This window comes from Gorilla gorilla, chromosome 3 (genome assembly GCF_029281585.2).
Source record: "Gorilla gorilla gorilla isolate KB3781 chromosome 3, NHGRI_mGorGor1-v2.1_pri, whole genome shotgun sequence".
Classification (NCBI taxonomy): Eukaryota; Metazoa; Chordata; class Mammalia; order Primates; family Hominidae; genus Gorilla; species Gorilla gorilla.
In genome coordinates this window covers 138,861,066-138,882,201 of record NC_073227.2, presented here as the reverse complement: position 1 = coordinate 138,882,201, position 21,136 = coordinate 138,861,066, and the positions used below count along the sequence as shown (strand labels likewise).

The window sequence follows — 21,136 nt, the reverse complement described above, 5'->3', positions numbered from 1 at the left end:
TACTGAGTATATGCCCAAAGGAAAATAAATCATTCTACCAAAAAGACACATGTTCATAGCAGCACTATTCACAATAGCAAAGACATGGAATCAACCTAGGTACCCATCAATGGTGGACTGGATAAAGAAAATGTGGTACACATACACCATGGAATACTTCACAGCCATGTAAAAGAATGAAAGCATGTTCTTTGCAGCAACATAGATGCAGCTGGAGGCCATTATCCTAAGCAAATTAACAAAGGAACAGAAAACCAAATACCACATGTTCTTATAAGTGGGAGCTAAACATTTGCTACCCACAAAAATGGCAACAATAGACACGGGACTATTTGAGGTGGGAGCTAAACATTTGCTACCCATAAAAATGGCAACAATAGACACAGGACTATTTGAGGTGGGAGGGAGGGAGTGGGGCAAGGATTCAAAAACTGTTGATCCAACAGTGTGTGCTCACTTTGTGTTTCTGTGTCACCTTTTGGTAATTATCACAATATTTCAAACTTGTTTATTATGATGTCTGTCATGGTGATGTGTGATCAGTGATCTTGGATGTTACTATCATAATTGTTTTGGGGGTGCCACAAACCACACCCATATAAGATGGCAAACCCTAATCAATAAATGTTGTATGTGTTCTGATTGCTCCACCAAAAAAAAAAAGAAAAGAAAAAGAAAAACTTGGGTACTGTGCTCAGTACCTGAGTGACGATCATTCAGACCCCAAACCTCAGCATCACACAATATACCCAGGTAAAAAATCTGCATGTGTATCCCCTGAATTTAAAATAAAAGTTGAAAAAATTCTCTTACCAGTTATAAAAACAACTCTTTTGCAATGAGATTTGCAATTTTAAGACCTTCTGAAGAACGAGACTCTAGTTTTTTTGTTGGTATTTTTCAATATGAGGTATTCCTTGGGTTCATGAAAAACTGTTTAAACACACATTATTCATGTTTGAAGAATACCATTTTAGGATACCCAATGGGGTTTAATGTTACCCAATCAATGTTTTAGGGACCCCACCTCATATGCCTATGTGTCAAAAAGGTTACCTTCATGAATTAGGGAAGTTTCAAGCAGGTATGAATTGCAACTGTAAACTCTGGTGTGCAAAAATGTCATGTTTTTAAAATCAACCTGACTGAATCTGAATCTCTATCCCACAGGACTGAAAGGGAATCTTTACTCTCTTTCATCCACACTGATGACTAGTGTCAAAGTGCCCCATGGCTTTGTGAAGTCCAGGGCTCTCTGCTTTCACACCATGCTTGGGGAAAATGAGTGAGTGGTCTGGGCTGAGCTACTTTCCCAGTAGAGCTCCGTGCCACTGAGCTCTTTCCCCATGAGGTTCTCTCCCCTAGGGCCACTGTTACTGACCAGCAGCAGTTTCCTAAGACTCCTGGGTGCCACCCCACACCCATCCTCCACCATCCTGTCCGCCCCCCTCACTCAGGCAATCTACTGTCTCTATTATTCACCAGAGAAATATAATCTACTTTTTCCACTTAGGCTATAATTAAACAAGGTGACACAGGTGTAGTTAAATCACTGTCCTTATTTTAACATGTTGCCCTTGGCAGAGAAGTAATTGAAAACTTACATTCTAAGGAAGGAGTCAGGTTCCTTTAAAGTCAGACCAGGGGAAGTTAGTTCTGTTCAAGACCTCTGATAAATGGTAATTCAGTGGAAACTGCTTTGTTTTCTTTATCCCCAAAGATAATGTTCTTTTATTTGAGACAGAGAAAAAGTCTTTGTTAGAAAAACAGTCCTCTTACACAGCAAGAAAGCATCAGCAGAAGGGAAAAGAGCTGACAAGGGAAGGTTATGAAAAATCTCCTGGGAGTTATTTCCAATTATTAAGCAAGCAGCAAGGGAAAGGGACTATTTATTGGGCACTTATTATATGCCATACATTAGAAGCTGAGAAAGCATACCACTGCCCTTTAAAGCTAACGACAAAAACTAAGTCATAAGAGCCCAAGCAGCGGTGTAAAAGCTCAGGACTAGGTGAGTAGACAAATGCAGGTATCAGATGAAAAGGCAGGCTTTCTGTTTGAATCAGGGTAAAGGAAAGCAATCAGAACTGGGAAAGGTCCCCAAAGAGGTGCTGGTGCCATCCTGATCCACTATCTTGTCAGCACCATCTGAGGAAGGATATGGAGTTAAGATTCAAGGAGCTAGTTGGCTGATGGGCTTACATTTGTGTTTACATTTTTCTAAATTTTGCTTTGGAATTATTTTTATAAATATGTTTTTAATCATGCATTATCCTTTAATTGAGCTCAATAGTAGAAAAGAAAGCTATAATCTTGAGTTTTTATTTACCATGCTATAAACCTAGCTTCTTAGACAAAACAATAACCCAACTACCCGTGTAGCTTTCATGAATTATGAGCAACATTATTACTTTAAAAATCTTTTTATTATTAAGGTACCCACCACAATACATAAACTATAAAGTGACAGCTAATTCCACAAGACATTTAAGCAATTACTTTGATCATTTAACCAGCATAAACTACTAAACTGGATATATCTGAACAAAATTGTGTTTTGAGGTTTTGTTCACTGCTTTCAAAAACAACAACAAAATAAACACACAGAAAAGGCAGGATAATGATGTAGCCATTCTCTTATGATAACAACAGTTATAAAAATCTGTACAGGTAAGGATTATCTAAAAGGTGTATTTTGTGACAACACAAGCCTAGACCTCCACATTTTCCCCCATTGGATAGATGAATGGCTTGCAATGACATCATTATATGGCAATTTTAAAGTATTAGTTCACATTTTCAGTCTACTGTGTGTTCCAAAGTAAGCCAACTTCTTAATATGCTTTCAAAGGTGATAGTTTCCTGTCTCAAGCAAGTAACCTTTTTTCCTCTTTTTTAAGTAAATGTGGTCACACAGTATACAGCTATAATGCATGCATAATTTAAATATGCATGTTGGCCAGTCGCAGAGGCTCACGCCTGTAATCCTGACACTTTGGGAGGCCAAGGTGGGTGGATCAGTTGAGGTCGGGAGTTCGAGACCAGCCTGGCCAACATGGTGAAATCCTGTCTCTACTAAGAATACTACAATTAGCTGTGGTGGCGGGCACCTGTAATTCCAGCTACTCAGGAGGCTGAGGCAGAAGAATCGCTTCAACCCTGGAGGCGGAGGTTGTAGTGAGCCAAGATCTCACCACTGCCCCCCAGCCTGGGTAACAGAGACTCTGTCTCAAAAAATAAAAAGAAAAAAGAAAATATGCATGTAGTATTTTGCTAGCCAAATTAATTTAAATTTTTTTTAGTTCTATGAATGCAAATGTAAGCAAAAATCACAAACTATTTTGTCAACCTCTAAAATGTAGGGAAATGCCACATGAACATCTCAGACTTACCCTCTTCTCTCTGTGGTGACAATTAGCTGGAGATGACAAGTGATGTCCACTTTACCCAGGGTATGAGGTCTTCAGCCCCACTCTTCTCTCTATAGTCGCTATGGCCTGAGACCAAGAGTCAGTGGCCATTTACTAAGGCACTCTATGCTGCTCTGCTCTGCTTTTCTTAGAAAGGAGTTGAGAGAACTCATCAAAGTGAGAAAAAGCACAGATAAATGGATGAAAGTAAATGAGTGAAAATATTTCCATGTCGTTAATATGCAAACAATGTGCCTAAAGAAGACAATTATCCCATTAAAAAGTTCTTGGCCTGCTTCTCTATTAATATAGAGTCCCATATGCATTTTACATTGTTGACTTCTAGGTTCTCAATTATTTAGAAGTATTTTTGGAAAAACCTACCTTATCTGATTTCAGTTTATTAGCACCTTTAGTTACAGAAATATGAACTCTAACATACACTCAAACTGATCATTTTAATATTTTATCCAATAGTGGAAAAAGGGTTTACTGGAAGAGGATGTCCCAATTATCTAGATTGCATGAGGTAGTTTTTCTCTGTGCATTACAGCTAGCGATATTTATACGAGTAAATGGTAAGAGTTATTGAGAGCAGAAGCAATGTGGTATTTCCAGAAATGAAGTCTTCAATGGAGTCAGTTTGCTGGATAGATGTTCTAATCTTTTGAGAAGTCCTAGATTTATGGCCTCAAAACTGACTATATATACACAAGAACCCAGCAAAAGTTCAGCCCCTATTACCCAACATCAAAGAGAGGATAATGCTAAAGTCACACATGAACCCTAAGATTACAGGATTGTTCTAAGAAAGACCTTTTGCATAAGCAAAGGCTTATGTTTCTAATAGATCACAAAATATGAGACACTTTCAGATCAAAGACTACTGTTTAGACTAAGTCCCAACGGGGCTTTCATTTTGTCATGTTAATAAGGATTATATTAAACAAATTAGTAAAGTCTGAAACTATACTTCAAAGGCTAAATCTTATGTTCTAAATTCAGGATGAAAACAGTACAGGTTTTAAATTAAGCGCTGTAACTAACTGAAAGATAATTTAGCAATTAAGATGGGTAGAAAGTATTTTAAAAGACATGAAAAGGAGTAACTCCTAGTAGCAGCTGTGACACCCTGATGCACAATATAGCTCCCAAGTATCCCATCTTTATACTTCATTAACTTAAATGAAACTATAGCATATCACTGACCTGGCCTCAGAATAAGGGAGATAGGAAATAAGGGCTCATAAAGTGGCTCTACTACTTACCAGAGTAACAGAGCAGAGCTGCTGCAGTAGTGATCCCTCTCAACTCTGGATCTGTGAGCTGGTTGCCATGCCACACTCCTGCTTGATTCTCACTTCCCAGGTTGACACCTTGACCTCTCACACTGTGCTGTTTCATGATGACCGTATTACATTCTGACTGCCATCACCACAATTCTGTGGTCTAATCTGATTCATCTGTGTTTGGGTATGGTATTCCACACCATAAAATCTGTTCTACCTGACATCATCAACTACCTGCCCTCTTCTTTCTCCACAGTGAAGAAGAGTAAAAAAGTATTCCTACTCAATCAGTACTTTGGGCCTCCTAATCCCCATCCTCTGAAAGGAGGAAGGTCAGTGGGAAAATGGTTCTCACTGGAAATAAATATCAACAGTTGGTTTGGAATACCATGAATTATAATTCTGTAAAAACTCAGACATGCTGATCTTCTAACTTCTAAACTAGGTTATTTAACAATAATTAGCTTCTATCCCCAGTAAGAAATTAGTGCATAAACCAACTAAAAATTTATTTCTAACAATTTTTTTTTTTTTTTTTGAGACAGAGTCTCACTCTGTCGCCCAGGCTGGAGTGCAGTGGCACAATCTTGGCTCACTGCAACCTCCGCCTCCTGGGTTCAGGCAATTCTCCTGCCACAGCCTCCCGAGTAGTGGGGATTACACGCGTGCACATGCCACCACGCCCAGCTAATTTTGTATTTTTAGTAGAGATGGGGTTTCTCCATATTGGTCAGGCTGGTCTCAAACTCCTGACCTCAAGTGATCCACCCACATCGGCCTCACAAAGTGCTGGGATTACAGGCATGAGCCACCATGCCCAGCATTTCTAAATAATTTTGTGGAATGTAAGACATGTAAATATAAAGAAGATCAAAAATTAGAAGAGGTCAGAGTAATGAAATTTCATTGGAAACCTTTCCTCAATGAATACACAGTCATTGCAAAAACAATACCTCAACCTTTACTGAAAGTGAAAGTCAGCAAAAACTAGTGAATCAATTCCATCCTGCTATTAAAAAGGCCAGATTCATTGTCAAAGAGATAAATTCTGGGTCTTACATTCTTTTTCCACCATCTGCTCTTTTTTAAATAACTTTTTCCTAAATATGGTAGATCATGGCTCCCCTTAACTTTCAACCGACAAAGCAGCCATACCTACCTCTTTCTAAGATGAAATTGTGACACTGATCTCACAGGTGCCTATGCCATGTAAACAGCAGGAATGTCACCTCCTCCAGGAATGTCACCTTGGGTAGGCTCAGGGTATGGAACGTAATAGAGAGCCCTGTGTATAGGACAGGGTCACTCCTTAGCTGATACTTCAAAGGACCCATCACAGGCAAGTGGAATTTCTCTATCCTGACTTCATTCCCAGGTCAAAGCTGACATATAGAGTTCTAAATCTAGATAATTTGTAATTAGTGAAGTTGAAAATATACCATAATTTCAGCAAAAAAAAAAAGGGGTCTTGTACTAGATAGTACTAATGGGTTAAGCAAGTTAAATTAATTAGGCTTTTAAGGATCTCAGCCTTATTTCTTCTATCACTCATTCCTTATCTTCAAACTGAGTCTTTGGTGGATGTAATATAATCTCATCTTAGGTATATATGAGCACAGAACGGCCATTAAAATCTACCACAGACCAAAAGAAGAGACTGATTTTAGGTCAGTCCTTTTTCATTTGGTAACAACAGTAATTCTACTTATAGAAAACAGACTCTCAAATCTCAAAAGTTTAAAGTTTCATTAGAAAAATCATAAAAATAAGAAAAGTATTCATCAAGAATGATAATAGTATAATTTCATTATCAAATTCATTTAAAACATGAATTACAGTACAGCAAGAGAAGTGACAGCATAAAGTCTTATATAATTTTAAAAACAAACATCACACCATATGGTTTTAATAAAAGGCAATTGCAGTTCCAATTTCTAAGCTGTATCCTTAAGTTGAGGGTTTTCTGTAGTTGGTTTTACATTAAACTATCTCCATAACAAGTTTAAAGGTGTATGTCATTTCATCACCAAGTATTTTAGTCCCAAAATGTATAAACCAAGCATCTGATAATGAGGTATCTTGTTGCTGCCTCTCTTTTATTTGAGGAATATAAAATTTAAGGTCAATCCAAGTTCAAGTCCACACCACAGTGCTATCCAGCACATGAATATTTGTCCTCCTTTGCTTCTTAGGAAGCGTGATTAGGAGTCATAGCCACAAAATTGAGATTATGATGATGAACTTTTTTTTTTTTTTTTTTAAGTCTGCCTGCTAAGTTCCATCTCTTCTTTCACCCACCCCTGGAATCTCCACCTCCCCTATCAAATTTAGATTTGGGAAGAGATTTTGTTCAAAGTCTCTTAATTTCTTCAGTATTCAAATTATATCTGAGTTTATTTAAAACTTTAAAAAAAAGAAGAAAAAAGCTTACCTCTTTTTATTGTTTCATCAAGAAAATGTTAAAACCCTGACAGAAGCTTACCATCTTTTCCAACTCTATTCTATCAAGGCCCTGTCAGCACTAGCATGATACCACAGACTGGATCTTTTTCCATTATTTATTCCCCAAAATTAGCAAAATCCTTTGTAATTAGCTGAAGTCTATCAGAATAAATTCAGTCTCTGAAGATGAAGCTACTTGAGTTGTTCCATTCTGTTCATGCACATAACAAAAGGCAGAATCATTCATTTATCCTGAAAAAAACTAGACAGTGTGTGTGACAACTGCAAGCGAGGCTCACTAAGACATTCCTGCAGCTCAGAGAAATTAAAGCAAAGTGCAAGCTGGAAGTGAGTTCTAAAGTTAAGTCTCCCACTTGAAATTTAATTACAATAAAGAAGGTTAAAGGAGGATGAATAGGTTCAATGTCTTCAACAATTATCGAGGTGGAAAGCCACCTCTGTGTGCTCCTCCACGGCCCCCTCTAAAGCCACCTCTTTCTCCTCGGAAGTTAGATCTATTTCTTTCTCGTCCACGGCCAGCAGAAGTTCCACCTCTTCCTCCACCTCTGGGAGCTCCACCTCCTCGGTCAGATTTAGATTTGGGAGGAGGCGATTTTGGTCGAAGTCTCTCAATTTCTTCTGTACAACCAGTCAAGTAGGAATTAGGAGCACTGAAATAGGATGCATATGTTTCTGCATTGTAGTTGCTATTTGTAAGCGTTGGTCCAACTGTGAGCCAGCCTGAAATGGAGGAAAAAAAGATTATACTTTTTATTTGCAATTCTCTCTTATTAATTCTTTAGAAGCTAGTTCAAATCCCCAATGCATTCTTAAAGATGTCCCCATCATTCATCCAATACTGATCTCTTTTACAGAATGGCACTTAATTGTGATCATGTTTTAAAGATTTCACAGGTATATATCTTGTTTCTCCTCCTAGATTGTAACTTTTGTAATATATCCTCCTCATCCACGTACTATCTTTTGTGAGAATAGAACTTAGAGAAAAAAAATCCTATACATTACACTGAGTTTGGGTTTAGTGAAACTGTAATAAATTATATATAATCTTCCTATTTATGTAAATGGTGCCATTTTCTGATTAAAATCTTGGAACCAACTTTTGCTCTACACTTGCTAACTAGAAAATATTCTCAGTTGATAGGTCTGAGAAATTCAACCACTACCATGTTACTCCCACTCATTCCTATCTTTCCATTTCTGCTGCCACCCTCAAATTTAAGCCTTTATTTTTTTTTACAAGGTCAATACCCTACCATATAACACATGTGTAACAGACACACATATATACTGCAATGATCTCCCAACCTATAGCTTCTCCTCCCTCTAAAAGTAGAAAGCCTAAAGCAAAGCTTAAAACATGTCACTTCTCTGCTCAAAAACCTTCCAACTGTTTCCACAAAGCCCAAATTCATAAATATGAAATCTAAGATCTTTTACAACGATGGCTGAATGAACTTTCCAATAACACTTCTCATTAATGCTTTTCATGAACCTCTAAGGAAAACAATGAACTACTATAGTAACTGCTTCTATACTAACCCCGATTTTTGTGCCCATATTATTTTCTTTTCTATCCTGTCAACCTGTTAAAAATCCCACCCTTCAACATCCAATTCAAATATATTTCTTACATGAAATGAAAATTATTTCTTCTCAGAATTTCCACTGCACATTATACTTCTGTAGGTAAAAAGCTATTTTGCCAATTATATTGCTAGACAACTTTGCTTGTAATAAGGATATTTTCTGATTGATTAAACTGTCTTTAGAATGGAAGGAACTACAAATACCCAATACAGACACCGTGCTCTGGGGTTCTTTGGGTGTGGTGACTCTTACAGACATGCCCTTTGCAGGGGACCCTGAAAATATGCCTCTGGAGCATTATAAAAGACACAGCATTATTTGGGACAGGTCCAATTATCTGTAAGAATTAGGTTATTTATCTGCAAAATTAGGTTTATAATATATCTGCCCATCATCCTTAGGTTATTTCTTAGAAAAGTAGATGCATCATAAAAAGCTATAAAATGAAAAATATTTCACTAGGATCACATTCTAAAATACAGTAGCCATTTCTGTACAATACTTAGTTCATTGTTTTTTAAAACATTTTTACTTTCTAAAAGTGCACGAATACAGTAAGATTTGTAATAGTTGAAGGAAAAAAGGTCAATTATACTGTGTCTTTTATGTATTACCTGGCAGATACCATCATCAAGAGCACATTCCACACCTATGGGCTCTCAGTGACTATTAAACCTATGAGATTTTTATTTGCTGCCTTCTAGTTTGTTTTTTGGCATGTTTGTGGTATTATGGAAGATAATATTCAATATATGTGGAACACAACACCACAAACAAGGAATAAGAAACAGAAAATTTAAAGATATAATAAAAATAACTAATACTCTGTCTCCCTTGCTATACTGTCTCTTACATAAAACATGGAAATCCTTGCAGAGTAAACTGGCTATAGAAGTCCAAGGGATTCCCCTCTCTTCCAAATTCTGCACGGCAACATTGTGTTTTACTAGAAATTCTAAAGGTATTACTAAGAACAGAGTAAGTTTAAAATAGTCCGGCTTCGGTGTGTGGTGGCTCACACTTGTAATCCCAGCAATTTGGAGGCCAAGGCGGGCGATCACTTGGGGTCAGGAGTTCGAGACCAGCTTGGCCAACATGGCGAAACATCATCTCTACTAAAAATACAAAAAATTAGCCAGGTGTGGTGGCACACGCCTGCAGTCCCAGCTACTCAGGAGGCTGAATCACTTGAACCTGGGAGGCGGGGGTTGCAGTGAGCCAAGATCGTGCCACTGCACTCCAGCCTGGACAAGAGTGAGAACCTGTCTCAAAAAAAAAAAAAAAATTTTCTGGCTTCAGAGTGTATTTGACTCACATAGTTATCTGTAAATTTTATTTTAAAGCAATGGTAAATTGTATTCCTAAGGTATATGTGAAATACCTTAGGCTATTTCCTTGAGGAAGAAGTGTATTTGAGGAGCAACTTAATAAACTAAGGTCTTTTTTTGTTTTTTTTTTTTTTTGAGACAGGGTCTTATTCTGTCACCCTGGCTGGAGTACAGTGGCACAATCTCGGCTCACTGCAACCTCTGCCTCCCAGGTTCAAGTGATTCTTCTGCCTCAGCCTCCCAAGTAGCTGGGATCACAGGCACACACCACCACACCCAGCTAATTTTTGTATTTTTAGTAGAGACAGGGTTTCACCATGTTGCCCAGGCTGGTCTCAAACTCCTGACCTCAAGTGATCTGCCCACCCTGGCCTCCCAAAGTGCTGGGATTACAGGCTTGAGTCACAGTGCCTGGCCATAAATTAAGGTCTCTTGAACAGACTCTCAATTGCACATACTATTATTTATATGGCTAACTCCCAAACATCTACACTTTGATCCATCAAATTTTTCTTCCTTATTTGCATGTAGCTAATACTAAATTTTTGCAAGAGTTTCTTTCTTGAAACTCTTGCCTATTCAATTTGTTTCTTTCTTTTTGTACTAGTAGTTTACAAGTACAAAATTAAACCTGTACCCCTAACCTGAATATCAATCTAAAAATACTTCAGATAGAAAGACAGCAAGTAAATCCAAAGAAAGTAGAAAGAAAATAAAAAAGCAGAAATTAAATAAAAATAAACATGCAACAAGGCAGTGAGAAGACAGTCACCGAATAAGAGAAAATATTTGCAAAAAACAAATCTGATAAGTACTATTCTCCAAAATATACAAGTAACTCTTAAACCTCAACAATAAGAAAACAAACAGCCAAATAAAAAATGGGCCAAAGACCTTAAAAGACATCTCACCAAAAAAGGCATACAGATAGTAAATAAGCATATGAAAAGATGTTCTACATCATATGTCATCAGAAAAATGTAAATTAAAACAACATTATGATACCACTACACATACACTAAAATTGCCAAAATCCTGAACACTGACAACACCAAATGCTGGTGAGGATGCGGAGCAACAGGAACTCTCACTGCCGGTGGAAATGTAAAATGGTACAGGCACTTCAGAAGACAGTCTTGGCAGTTTCTTACAAAATTAAACATTCTTACCATACAATCCAGCATTTGTGCTCCTTGGTATTTACCCAAAGGAGCTGAAAACTTATGACCACACAAAAACCTGTACACAGATTTCCATTGTAGCTTATTCATAATTGCCAAAACGTGGAAGATGTCCTTCAGTAGGTAAATGGATATAAAAACTGTGGTACATCCAATGGAATATTATTCGGCACTAAAAAGAAATGACCTATCAAACCATGAAAAGGAATGGAGAAATCTTAAATGCCAATTACCAAATGAAAGAAGCCAATCTGAAAAGGCTACATACTATACGATTCCAACTATGTAACATTCTGACAAAGGCAAATTACGGAGACAGTAAAAAGATAAGTGGTTGTCAAGAGTTGTGGGTAGGGATGAATAAGTGGAGCACAGAGGATTTTTAGGGCCGTGAAATTATTGAGTATGATCCTATAATGGTGGATAGTATACATTTGTCCAAACTCACAGAATTACTACAACCAAGAGTGAGTCCTAATGTAAACTGCGGACTTTGAGTGATTATGACGTGTCAATGTAGGTTCATCATTTGTAACAAATGTACCACTCTGTTGGGAGATACTGATAACTGGAAAGGTTATGCCTGTGTGGGGGCAGCAGGTATATGGAAAGTCTCTGTGCCTTCCTCTCAATTTTGCTGTGGACCTGAAACTGTTCATATTTGAAGTACAGCAAGAAAAGGAATCAAATGCATAAGAACTTTATTTTACACCGCACCATGTCCTATTTCTTGACATGCATAACCCAAAGAATCATAAAAGTTGTTGTTAACTGAGGTCCTACCTGGTCGAATTGTGCTATCTCTTCCAAATAGATGAAGGCGTCTTCTACCAAGACAAAAATGCTCAATTATATGAAAAATTTCTACAGGTTTTTCTATATTGCCAATTTCAGGTTCTTCTGTGATAATTAAGTCAATGTCAACATTAGCATGAATGAAGTCCCCGTCTGTGCTACGCTTCACAGTTCCTTTGATACCCATGAGGCAGTGTTCCTAAATAACAAGAGCAGACCAATTAATCTGTTTTCATCAACAGTCATTCCAAAACCTTTCACATTTCTGATGTCCTCAATTCTAAAACAATCCTCATTTCTCCGAATCTTTGGGATACAGTTATTTCTCTTCTTTTTGAGCCTGGGTCTCGCTCTGTCACCCAGGCTGGAGTACAGTAGCACGATCTCAGTTCACTGCAGCCTTGACCTCCTGGGCTCAAGCGATCCCCCACCTCAGCCTCCCAAGTAGCTGGGACCACAGGAACACACCACCACACCTGGCTGATTTTTAAATTTTTTGTAAAGACAGGGTCTCGCCATGTTGCTCAGGCTGGTCTCAAATTCCTGGGCTCAAGTGGTCTACCTACCTCGGCCTCCCGAAGTGCTGGGATTACAGAAGTGAGCCACCATTTCTGGTGAGATACAGTTCTATGGGCAACAAAACAACAGGAAAACCTGGATCTCTGGATGAGGAAAGACTGCCATGTAAATAAGAAAAACAAACTCTTCTATGCACTCACAACACTCAGTATTTTCAGAATACTTCATTTCTGATCCCAGATGGGTGGGTTTTTCCCATACCAAGCAATTCTCCACTTCTCCATCAACACTATAATTCAATTCAATTCTGACACTATCTACCTAGTTAGTGCAGACCCCCACAGGTCAAGGGCTGAGAACCACATGAATGCCCCACCTTCAGATACCAATCACAAGTCCAGATTGTCACCTGTGCTTCTGACCAACCGGCTATAAGTCAGAGGTTCCCATGACCTCTTCCTCAGGTTAGATCATTTGCTAGAACAGCTCGAGGAATTCAGGAAAGCTCTTTACTTACTATGACCTATTTATTATAACAGGATACAACTCAAAAACAGCCAGATGGAAGAGACACATAGTGAAAAGTATGGGGCATGGGGCATGGAGCTGCTGTGCCCTCTCCAAGCAGACCACCGTCCCAGAAACTCCACAGGTTCACCAACCCAGAAGCTCTCCAAGCCGTCTTGGGATTTTACGGAGGCCTCATTACCTAGGCATGATTCCAGTACAAAAAAGACTTAATAAGAAAGACCCTCCCACCAGTGGCTCCCTAAAAAGTAAGAACAAAAACTGTTAAAGCCTGATACTAGCAGGGCAGAGTCACAACAAACAGAAGTTCTCAGGGGTTATTGTAAAGGAAAAAGAAGGAAAGAAGAGAGAAATACATCTCTAAGCTGGCCAACTCGAGTCTTGCTATCTCTTCTTTCTAAGCTTAGAAAAATTCTGCGGGTCAGTGTGATCAAAAGCCTTTATCTAACTTAGAAATATGGCATTTAGGACATGGAGGAATATATACTCCCCTTTCTAGCATGGTGGGGTTGATCTAAGATAATGAATAAAACATTTTAAAACTAATTTGGATGTATTCCTGTAATGCTCAATGCTGTCTTTACAAGTCTAAGAAAAGGACCTTTTCACTAAAGTTAATTAAACAGTATATAGTTATTTGGAAAAGCTTGAGAGAAAATCACGAAAATTAAAAAAAACAAATCAGTAAAGGCAATACCTTTGTTCTCTGAAAGACAGCCTTTGGATCTAAAGTCTTAGTCTTCCCAGGATTGTTTTTATTGGTTTTAATCCAACAAATATCTTCACATCTTCTGTAACCCCATTTTCGTAAACACTAGAAACAAAAGAATTTTAAACACAAATCCTTAACTTAAAGAAATAAACAATACTTAACAATAACGACCAGCATTAAAAAAAACTTTCTAGAGGTTTCAGACACTATATTGCAAGGTTTCAAGGTAATTTTGTTTCAGTGTAGAATATAAAAAGAAATGCCAGTCTTTAAATAACATAGCCATAATACGGAATGCATATATATCTTTTGGATATCAATGTCATATATATAGTTAAATATCAAAACACAGAAAGGATTACATCATCTCCCAATTCTACATTCTATTGTCATCAATGGACATGGGGTTTTAAAATGTAAGCACTCAGACCTTCTGTAATCACAAAATAATCCAAAACACAATTTGATTCCTGCCACCTCAATATTCTATTCTCTGGCAAAGCTACATACTATTGAAAATTTTCTAAACGCTAACTTCAAATGAGAGTCTTATAAAACCTTATTTCTATATTTAATACAACTGTAAAAATGTTCAAACTTAAAATTGTTATGTGTATCTCTTTGTTGGGTAAAATGGTACTTTCATCTCTATATAATCTAGAAAACAGAGATGTGAACCTTAATGTCCTAGAAGCTGTTATACATTAACATAAAACGAATACCAGCTAAACGATTGCTCACAGTGACAACTGAAAGTCTACCATATGCCAGTGCTGGTTAGCTGCTGGAAATAAACACATGAATAAGACACAGTCCCTATCCCCATCAACTTAAGAGTAAAGGAGGGAAAAATAAACAAATAAGTACAGTATTGCTGGTATGATGATCAAGTACATATCAAGATATAGTAGAGGTGGGTTGGGGGCTAGGGGAGGGACAGCATTAGGAGAAATACCTAATGTAGATTACGGGTTGATGGGTGCAGCAAACCACCATGGCACATGTATACCTATGTAACAAACCTACACGTTCTGCACATGTATCCCAGAACTTAAAGTATTATAATAATAATAATCATAATAATCATAATAATAATAATAATAAAACCTTCCAACAAGCTTCCTTTCCACCACAGGAAATCCTGTTGGGAGTTCCCCCTGAACCAAAAAAAAAAAGATAGAGTATAAAACATACACTTTTCAGGAATGCTTATTGGGTAATGTAAGATAACACCTCAAAATGAAACTTAGAATTTTATTTTATTTTATTTTTTGAGATGGAGTCTCACCTAGGCTGGAGTTCAGTGTGGTAATCTTGGCTCACTGCAACCTCCGCCTCTCAGGTTCAAGCGATTCTCATGCCTCAGCTTCCCAAGTGGCTGGGACCACAAGCACGTGCCACCATGCCGTGCTAATTTTTGTATTTTTAGTAGAGATGGGGTTTCACCATGTTGGCCAGGCTGGCCTTGAACTCCTGGCCTCAAGTGATCTGCCCGCCTCTTTGTCTCTCAAAGTGCTGGGATGACAGACATGAGCCACTGCGCCCAGCAGAATTTTATTTTAAAATCTCCAAAATCAAGATCAATATCTGTTCCTGTTACTAAATATTTATTTTGCACCAGGTGTCATTAACATCACTATGACCTAAATTCTACATGCCCTAATCCACTAATTTATCAAAATCTCATGAGTATTTCTCATGCTGAATTATTTTTTAAATCATTTTTCGCCAAACTCTCACCAGTATGATAAACTTCTACATTAAGTAAATAAGATAAAAACCTCCTGGATGGCTACTCAGGAGGCTGAAGCAGGAGAACTGCTTCAACTGGGAAGCAGAGTTTTCCAGTGAGCCAAGATCGCACCACTGCACCCCAGCGTGGGCGACAGAGCAAGGCTCTGTCTCAAAAAAAAAAAAAAGATAAAAACCTTCTAATCATTTTCAATCTAATTTGGGGAATGAGAGGAAAGATCAAAGTCAGATATTAAAGTTAAAACAAAGTAAACACCAATATACCTATAAAAACACATATGTTTCGCTCTTACTTTTCTATAGCATCTTGAAGAGCCAACACCAAAAAAATGGAGATATCCAACTGAAATACAGTTATAGTTTACCTTGGAGTTAATAAATGATGGAAGCAATGATGTTACCCAACAGCCTTACTATTTATATGAAGAATATACAGTAATTGTAGAATTTCAGAATTTGGGCACAATCTTATTTCCATATAATCATACTTATTATCTCATATAATCCTACTTAAATTTTTCAATTGTCAAATGGATACCTCCCCAAATTGGAATCATTAAATGAGATAGTTTGGTGTATAATAAATAATATGTCATAAAAACGAAGTGTCAACCAATAAAATGTGACGAAATTGAGACCCTCAAGAGTGAGTATCTTTTTGCCCAAAGTCTTACTGTTGCATAGCAGCTGAATTGAGAGCAAAATTAAGACTCCTGATACCTAGTCATAATATTGTTGTTATTCTTGTTTAAAACAGCATATATATTATTTTGTTCCTTTTGGTGAAGGCCAATCAGGGCCAGGGGTGGTGGCTCATGCCTGTAATCCTAACGCTTTGGGAGGCTGAGGTGGGAGGATCCCTTGAGCCCAGGAGTTTGGGGCCAGCCTGGGCAACATAACAAGACCTCATCTCTACAAATACTAAAAAAATTAGCCAGGGGTGGTGGTGTGCCTGTGGTCCCAGCTATTAGGAGGCTGAGGTGGGAAAACTGCTTGAGTCCAGGAGGTTGAGGCTGCAGTAAGCCACAATTGTGCCACTGCACGCCAGCCTGGGCAATAGAGTTGGTACCTTGTTTCAAAAAAAAAAAAAAAAACTCCAATAAAAAAATAAAAAATAAAAAAGCTGTGAAATACAATTAAATATCAGATACTTAAAATAAGTTCAGGTATTATAACTTCTTTCTCATTCATTCATGTCTTCCATATGCTGTGTTACTTTTCCAATTTTATTTGACTTCCATTTGGATTTCAGGAGCCAATGCTCCTGAATACTTTTAGCTACTCATAGAACACTTTTTAGCTACTCATAAAGAATTGTAAATGATACCAAGCAGCTCATTTTTGAGGTATAATTTGGAGTTTCAAATCTTTAAGCTGTTCTCTTCCTGTACTTGTAATGAAGTGTCTTTTGAAAGAGCTACACATTCCTCCCTAGTGCTGGTAAACTAACTTACAAGTATTGCCTTTCTTATGTTCTTTTCTGGACATTTTTTTTTTCTCACTATTTTAGAATTATTTAAGAAACAAAGGACAAAATAACATCCACTTTCAAACATCCTATGCAACATACTGTTACATTTTTTTCTTATTAATTAAAAAATCCACTTTATAAAAGCACCATCTTACCACTCTTCCAAGGTCCAACCCCTCCCCAGAACCACACCAGAGAAAAATAAATGATCGAGGTGCTGCAATCTCATCAATTTCTAACTTCATAATCTGTAAGAAATCAAAACGATATTGCATAAAAGTATTTTGTTTCCCATTCATCCTAAATCCAAAAGAATAACAATTAAGATTTATTAGGATAGATGTGTTCTTTACGTGTATTAGTTTCCATCAGGAACTAATAGAAAATAAATGTTATCCTTAAAATTACTCGTTCTATTGTTTTGTTACTTTATATACAAACAACATACACACCTGTGCACATATATACATATATACACTTGCTGTTATATGGAAAGAGCTTATAGGAAACAATAGCTATAGACTTATGCAATCTTTTAAGATGGAGCTTGAGACAGATTCTCCAGCAATGTTTTATCATTTACTGAAAAAGAATGAAGCACTTAACTAAGCCCAATGTTAGGGACAAAATTAAAATTAAAATATAACAATAAATGTTTCGGGAGGACTGTGATATCCAGTGTCTACAGAAGAACTTCTCAATAAATCAATATACATATTTTGCTACGATTACTACTGAGTCTCAAATGCCAAAAAAAAAAAAAAATTATTCTCTTTTGACACTAATTCTAAAAGTTAAGTGTTGGTACTTTAATGCTTGTGTTCTTAAGTAAAACACAATGACCACTACCGACTCTCTAACATGAAAAAGAATACCTGTGAAACCCAAACATTTTTCTTATTTACATTTTGTTTATTACATTAACTACTGGCACTTTCTTTAGGACAGTATCTCATAAAAGTTAAAGAACTTAGGGCTCTGGGGCCAGACAAAATTTTTCAGTATGCCAGCCAGAGTTGAAGTACAGTGAAATTAAACTGAAATCAAGAATTTGCATATAAAATAGAATTTCTTTATTTTAAAAACTGTATTAGTTTATCATATATAATTGAAGTTCTTGTACCTTCACTGCTGAAACCTCACAGATTGGCTAGAGAAAACAAAATTCTGCATAATTATTAATAAAGGACATAATCAGATTCATTGTTTAAATTTTTTCTTTTGATCAAACTGATAAAAAATGGTTTTTAATATTAATATTCAACTTTAATGAGGATATGGCTAACTAGACATTCTTAAACACTACTGAAAGGAATGTAAATTTATACCTATCTGGAAAACTTCTCTGCAAGAAATATCAAGAGCATTAAGTCTTTAACCTTAAGTCTTAGAAATACCACATTCTGTGCACTTTTCTGATTTTTCAACAATAAACACAGATAACACTTTAAACAGGGAAGGGGAAAAATTTTTACATTATAGGAGCCATACAAATGTAAATAAAAGTGCTAGGAGTACTAAAGCTAATAGGAAAAGTTTCAAGGAAGAGGAAGAATTAGAGGTAAATCTTGGAAAAATAGATATTATTAAGAGTAGTAACTACCATTAACTCAGAAAGGGACATGCAAAGATTCTAATCTGTTTCCTAAGAAACATGTCTTCCAGTTTCAGTCCTTTCCTTGCCCCACATCTTTTCCAGAAGTGCAGGACGCTCCTGATTACACTCTCCTTGAAACTCACTGTTCCCTTGGTTTCCATTACATTCATACTCTCCTGGTTCTCTTCATTCATCACCGAACAACTTGTTTTTAAATTTCTTTTATATGTAGTCTTTAAATGTAAATGTTTTCCCGGCTTTAATGTCAGTCCACATTTTTATCCTGAGACATGATCCCAGGATAAACTCATCTATTTACATGGATTTTATGTGATAATCCTCTAAAATATGTATTTTGAAACCAGATCTGCCTGTCCTTAGAGTTTCATATTTTATTCCTATGACCTCTTCCATTTGAATGTCTCACATATACCTAGAAATCGACTTGTTCAGTATTACTTAACCTCTCTAATCCTGCTCATCTTCTGAAACTCACTCTCAGTTGGTGATAATTCAATCCACCTATCCCAAGATAGAAACCCTGAGTTATCCTTAACTCTTCCTCTCATCCCAATCACTCAATCTTACCAAATCTACTGCCTAAACATTACTGAATGTATCACCTTCTTTGCATTCCTATTACCCTAATTCAGCGTCCCTTCATCTCAGCATTAGGTTACTCTAAGAAAGAGTCTTCTAATTGCTCTCCTTTTTCCAGAATTTTTTTTTTTTTTTTTTTTTTTTTTTGAGACAGAGTCTTGCTGTGTCGCCCAGGCTGGAGTGCAATGGCGCAATCTCGGCTCACTGCAACCTCCGCTTCCCAGGTTCAAGCTATTCTCCTGCCTCAGCCTCCCGAGTAGCTGGGATTACAGGTGCATGCCACCACACCCGGCTAATTTTTGTATTTTTAGTAGAGATAGGGTTTCACCATGTTGGTCAGGCTGGTCTCAAACTCCTGACCTCGTGATCCGCCCTCTTCGGCCTCCCAAAGTGCTGGGATTACAGGCATGAGCCACCACACCCGGCCATCTTTCCAGAATTCTTTCCCAGACTCTAGCCCAGCTTCCAAACACCAATCTGACCTTTTTACTAAACTGGTTAAAACTCTTCAGACTTATTAACGTCTTCAGAATAAAAGTCCCAACTCCTAACACATCACCTCAAGATAGTCCCAATCTGTGTTCCAACAATACCAACCTACATACAGGACCTCCACCCCACAACCAGATAGTCGTTTGCCTCTATCCCTTCTGTTCTTGTTGTTCCTTCTGTTTGTAACCCCCGTCCCACATCTTTCTTGGCTAATTCCAACTAATCTATTTATATTGTTCAGGTGTCACCTCCTCTATGTTCCTATGTCCCATCTACCCAGGACTGGTCAGTTGTTCTCATCTCATCTTATGCAGGACTCCATCGTTTAATCAACAAAATTGTAATTATGTGTCCATACAGGCTATTTATCCATACTTTACTACACTGTAAGCTGTTTAAAGAGTAGAAATCATGTTTTTATATATATAAACAAGCTCTGATGTTTACTGAAACTAATCAAATGCAGAATGAATTATGAATCATTCCATCTGTTTTTAAACTTCTCTAACTACATAGCCAAGGACTCTAAGACCAAAATTTTAAGTCTTCTACAGCCTATTCATTTCTATCTGCTCAATTTTTGCCTTGAAAAGAAGGCTCAAATTAAAGATAATGTAATATTAGTCAATGTACCTTGGACCTTCAGCTATAATTTACACTATAAGTCTATATTTATAATCCCTACAAAAGTAGGGATGATATTTATTATCTCACTTTCTGACCAAATAAACATATTCATTTGAAAATAAATAATTCATTACAATGTAGAAAGTTTGATCATACATCATCCCAAGTCCAGCATTTTTCATTAGCAGTGATGCCAGTTTCTCTGTAATATTCTTCTAAAGGGGGTTCCAGAAGAATCACATCAAATTTGGGTGTTAGTTCTCTGATGTCAAAGGCTTCTATATCGGCTTGTAAGTACCTATTTGATTAAAGCATTAAAAATGAGGTTTTTTAAAAAATGCTTTTTAAATAAGATTTTCAAGTACCTTAACAGATGGTAATGAAAGAAATGTCTTAGATATCACTAAACATTATTACTAAACACTATTTACAAAGTAATCAGTAAGCTAATTACTAAAGGCCTTTTTATTGAGTCTTTTTTTCTTCAGTATAGACTTAAACGATCCACCAGTGATCTTTCTTAAGACATGAACGTAATTAAACTACATAGTAAAAGTCCTATTTTCCCCATGTACACCCAGAATCTATTCTTCTCTCAATATTAAAAATCCATACTCAGATATGTCTCTGAACCCCTTTCCATTCTCATCTGAATTTTCTAAGGAATATCACATTGTTTTATTCTCAATTGTTCAGTTAGAAAACCCATTTCTCTGTAAGCTTTAAATTCTTCCCCCAAAACACAGTTTTCATATAGTTTTCTTTTATTAGTTTTTTCATTA

At 36.9% G+C, this 21,136-nt stretch overlaps 1 protein-coding gene across 1 annotated transcript in view; it reads right to left on the bottom strand.

Moving 5' to 3' along the window:
* Positions 1-6,426: 6,426 nt before the first annotated feature.
* METTL14 (methyltransferase 14, N6-adenosine-methyltransferase non-catalytic subunit) overlaps positions 6,427-21,136 on the bottom strand; it is a 25,987-nt gene continuing 11,277 nt past the window's right edge. The window contains exons 7-11 of the mRNA XM_019025955.3: positions 20,511-20,652; positions 17,194-17,286; positions 13,801-13,917; positions 12,045-12,255; positions 6,427-7,882 (exon numbers count right to left, since the gene is read on the bottom strand). Coding sequence (XP_018881500.1) covers positions 7,578-7,882; positions 12,045-12,255; positions 13,801-13,917; positions 17,194-17,286; positions 20,511-20,652 — 868 coding nt within the window. The 3' untranslated portion in view covers positions 6,427-7,577. The remainder of the gene's footprint in view (positions 7,883-12,044; positions 12,256-13,800; positions 13,918-17,193; positions 17,287-20,510; positions 20,653-21,136) is intronic.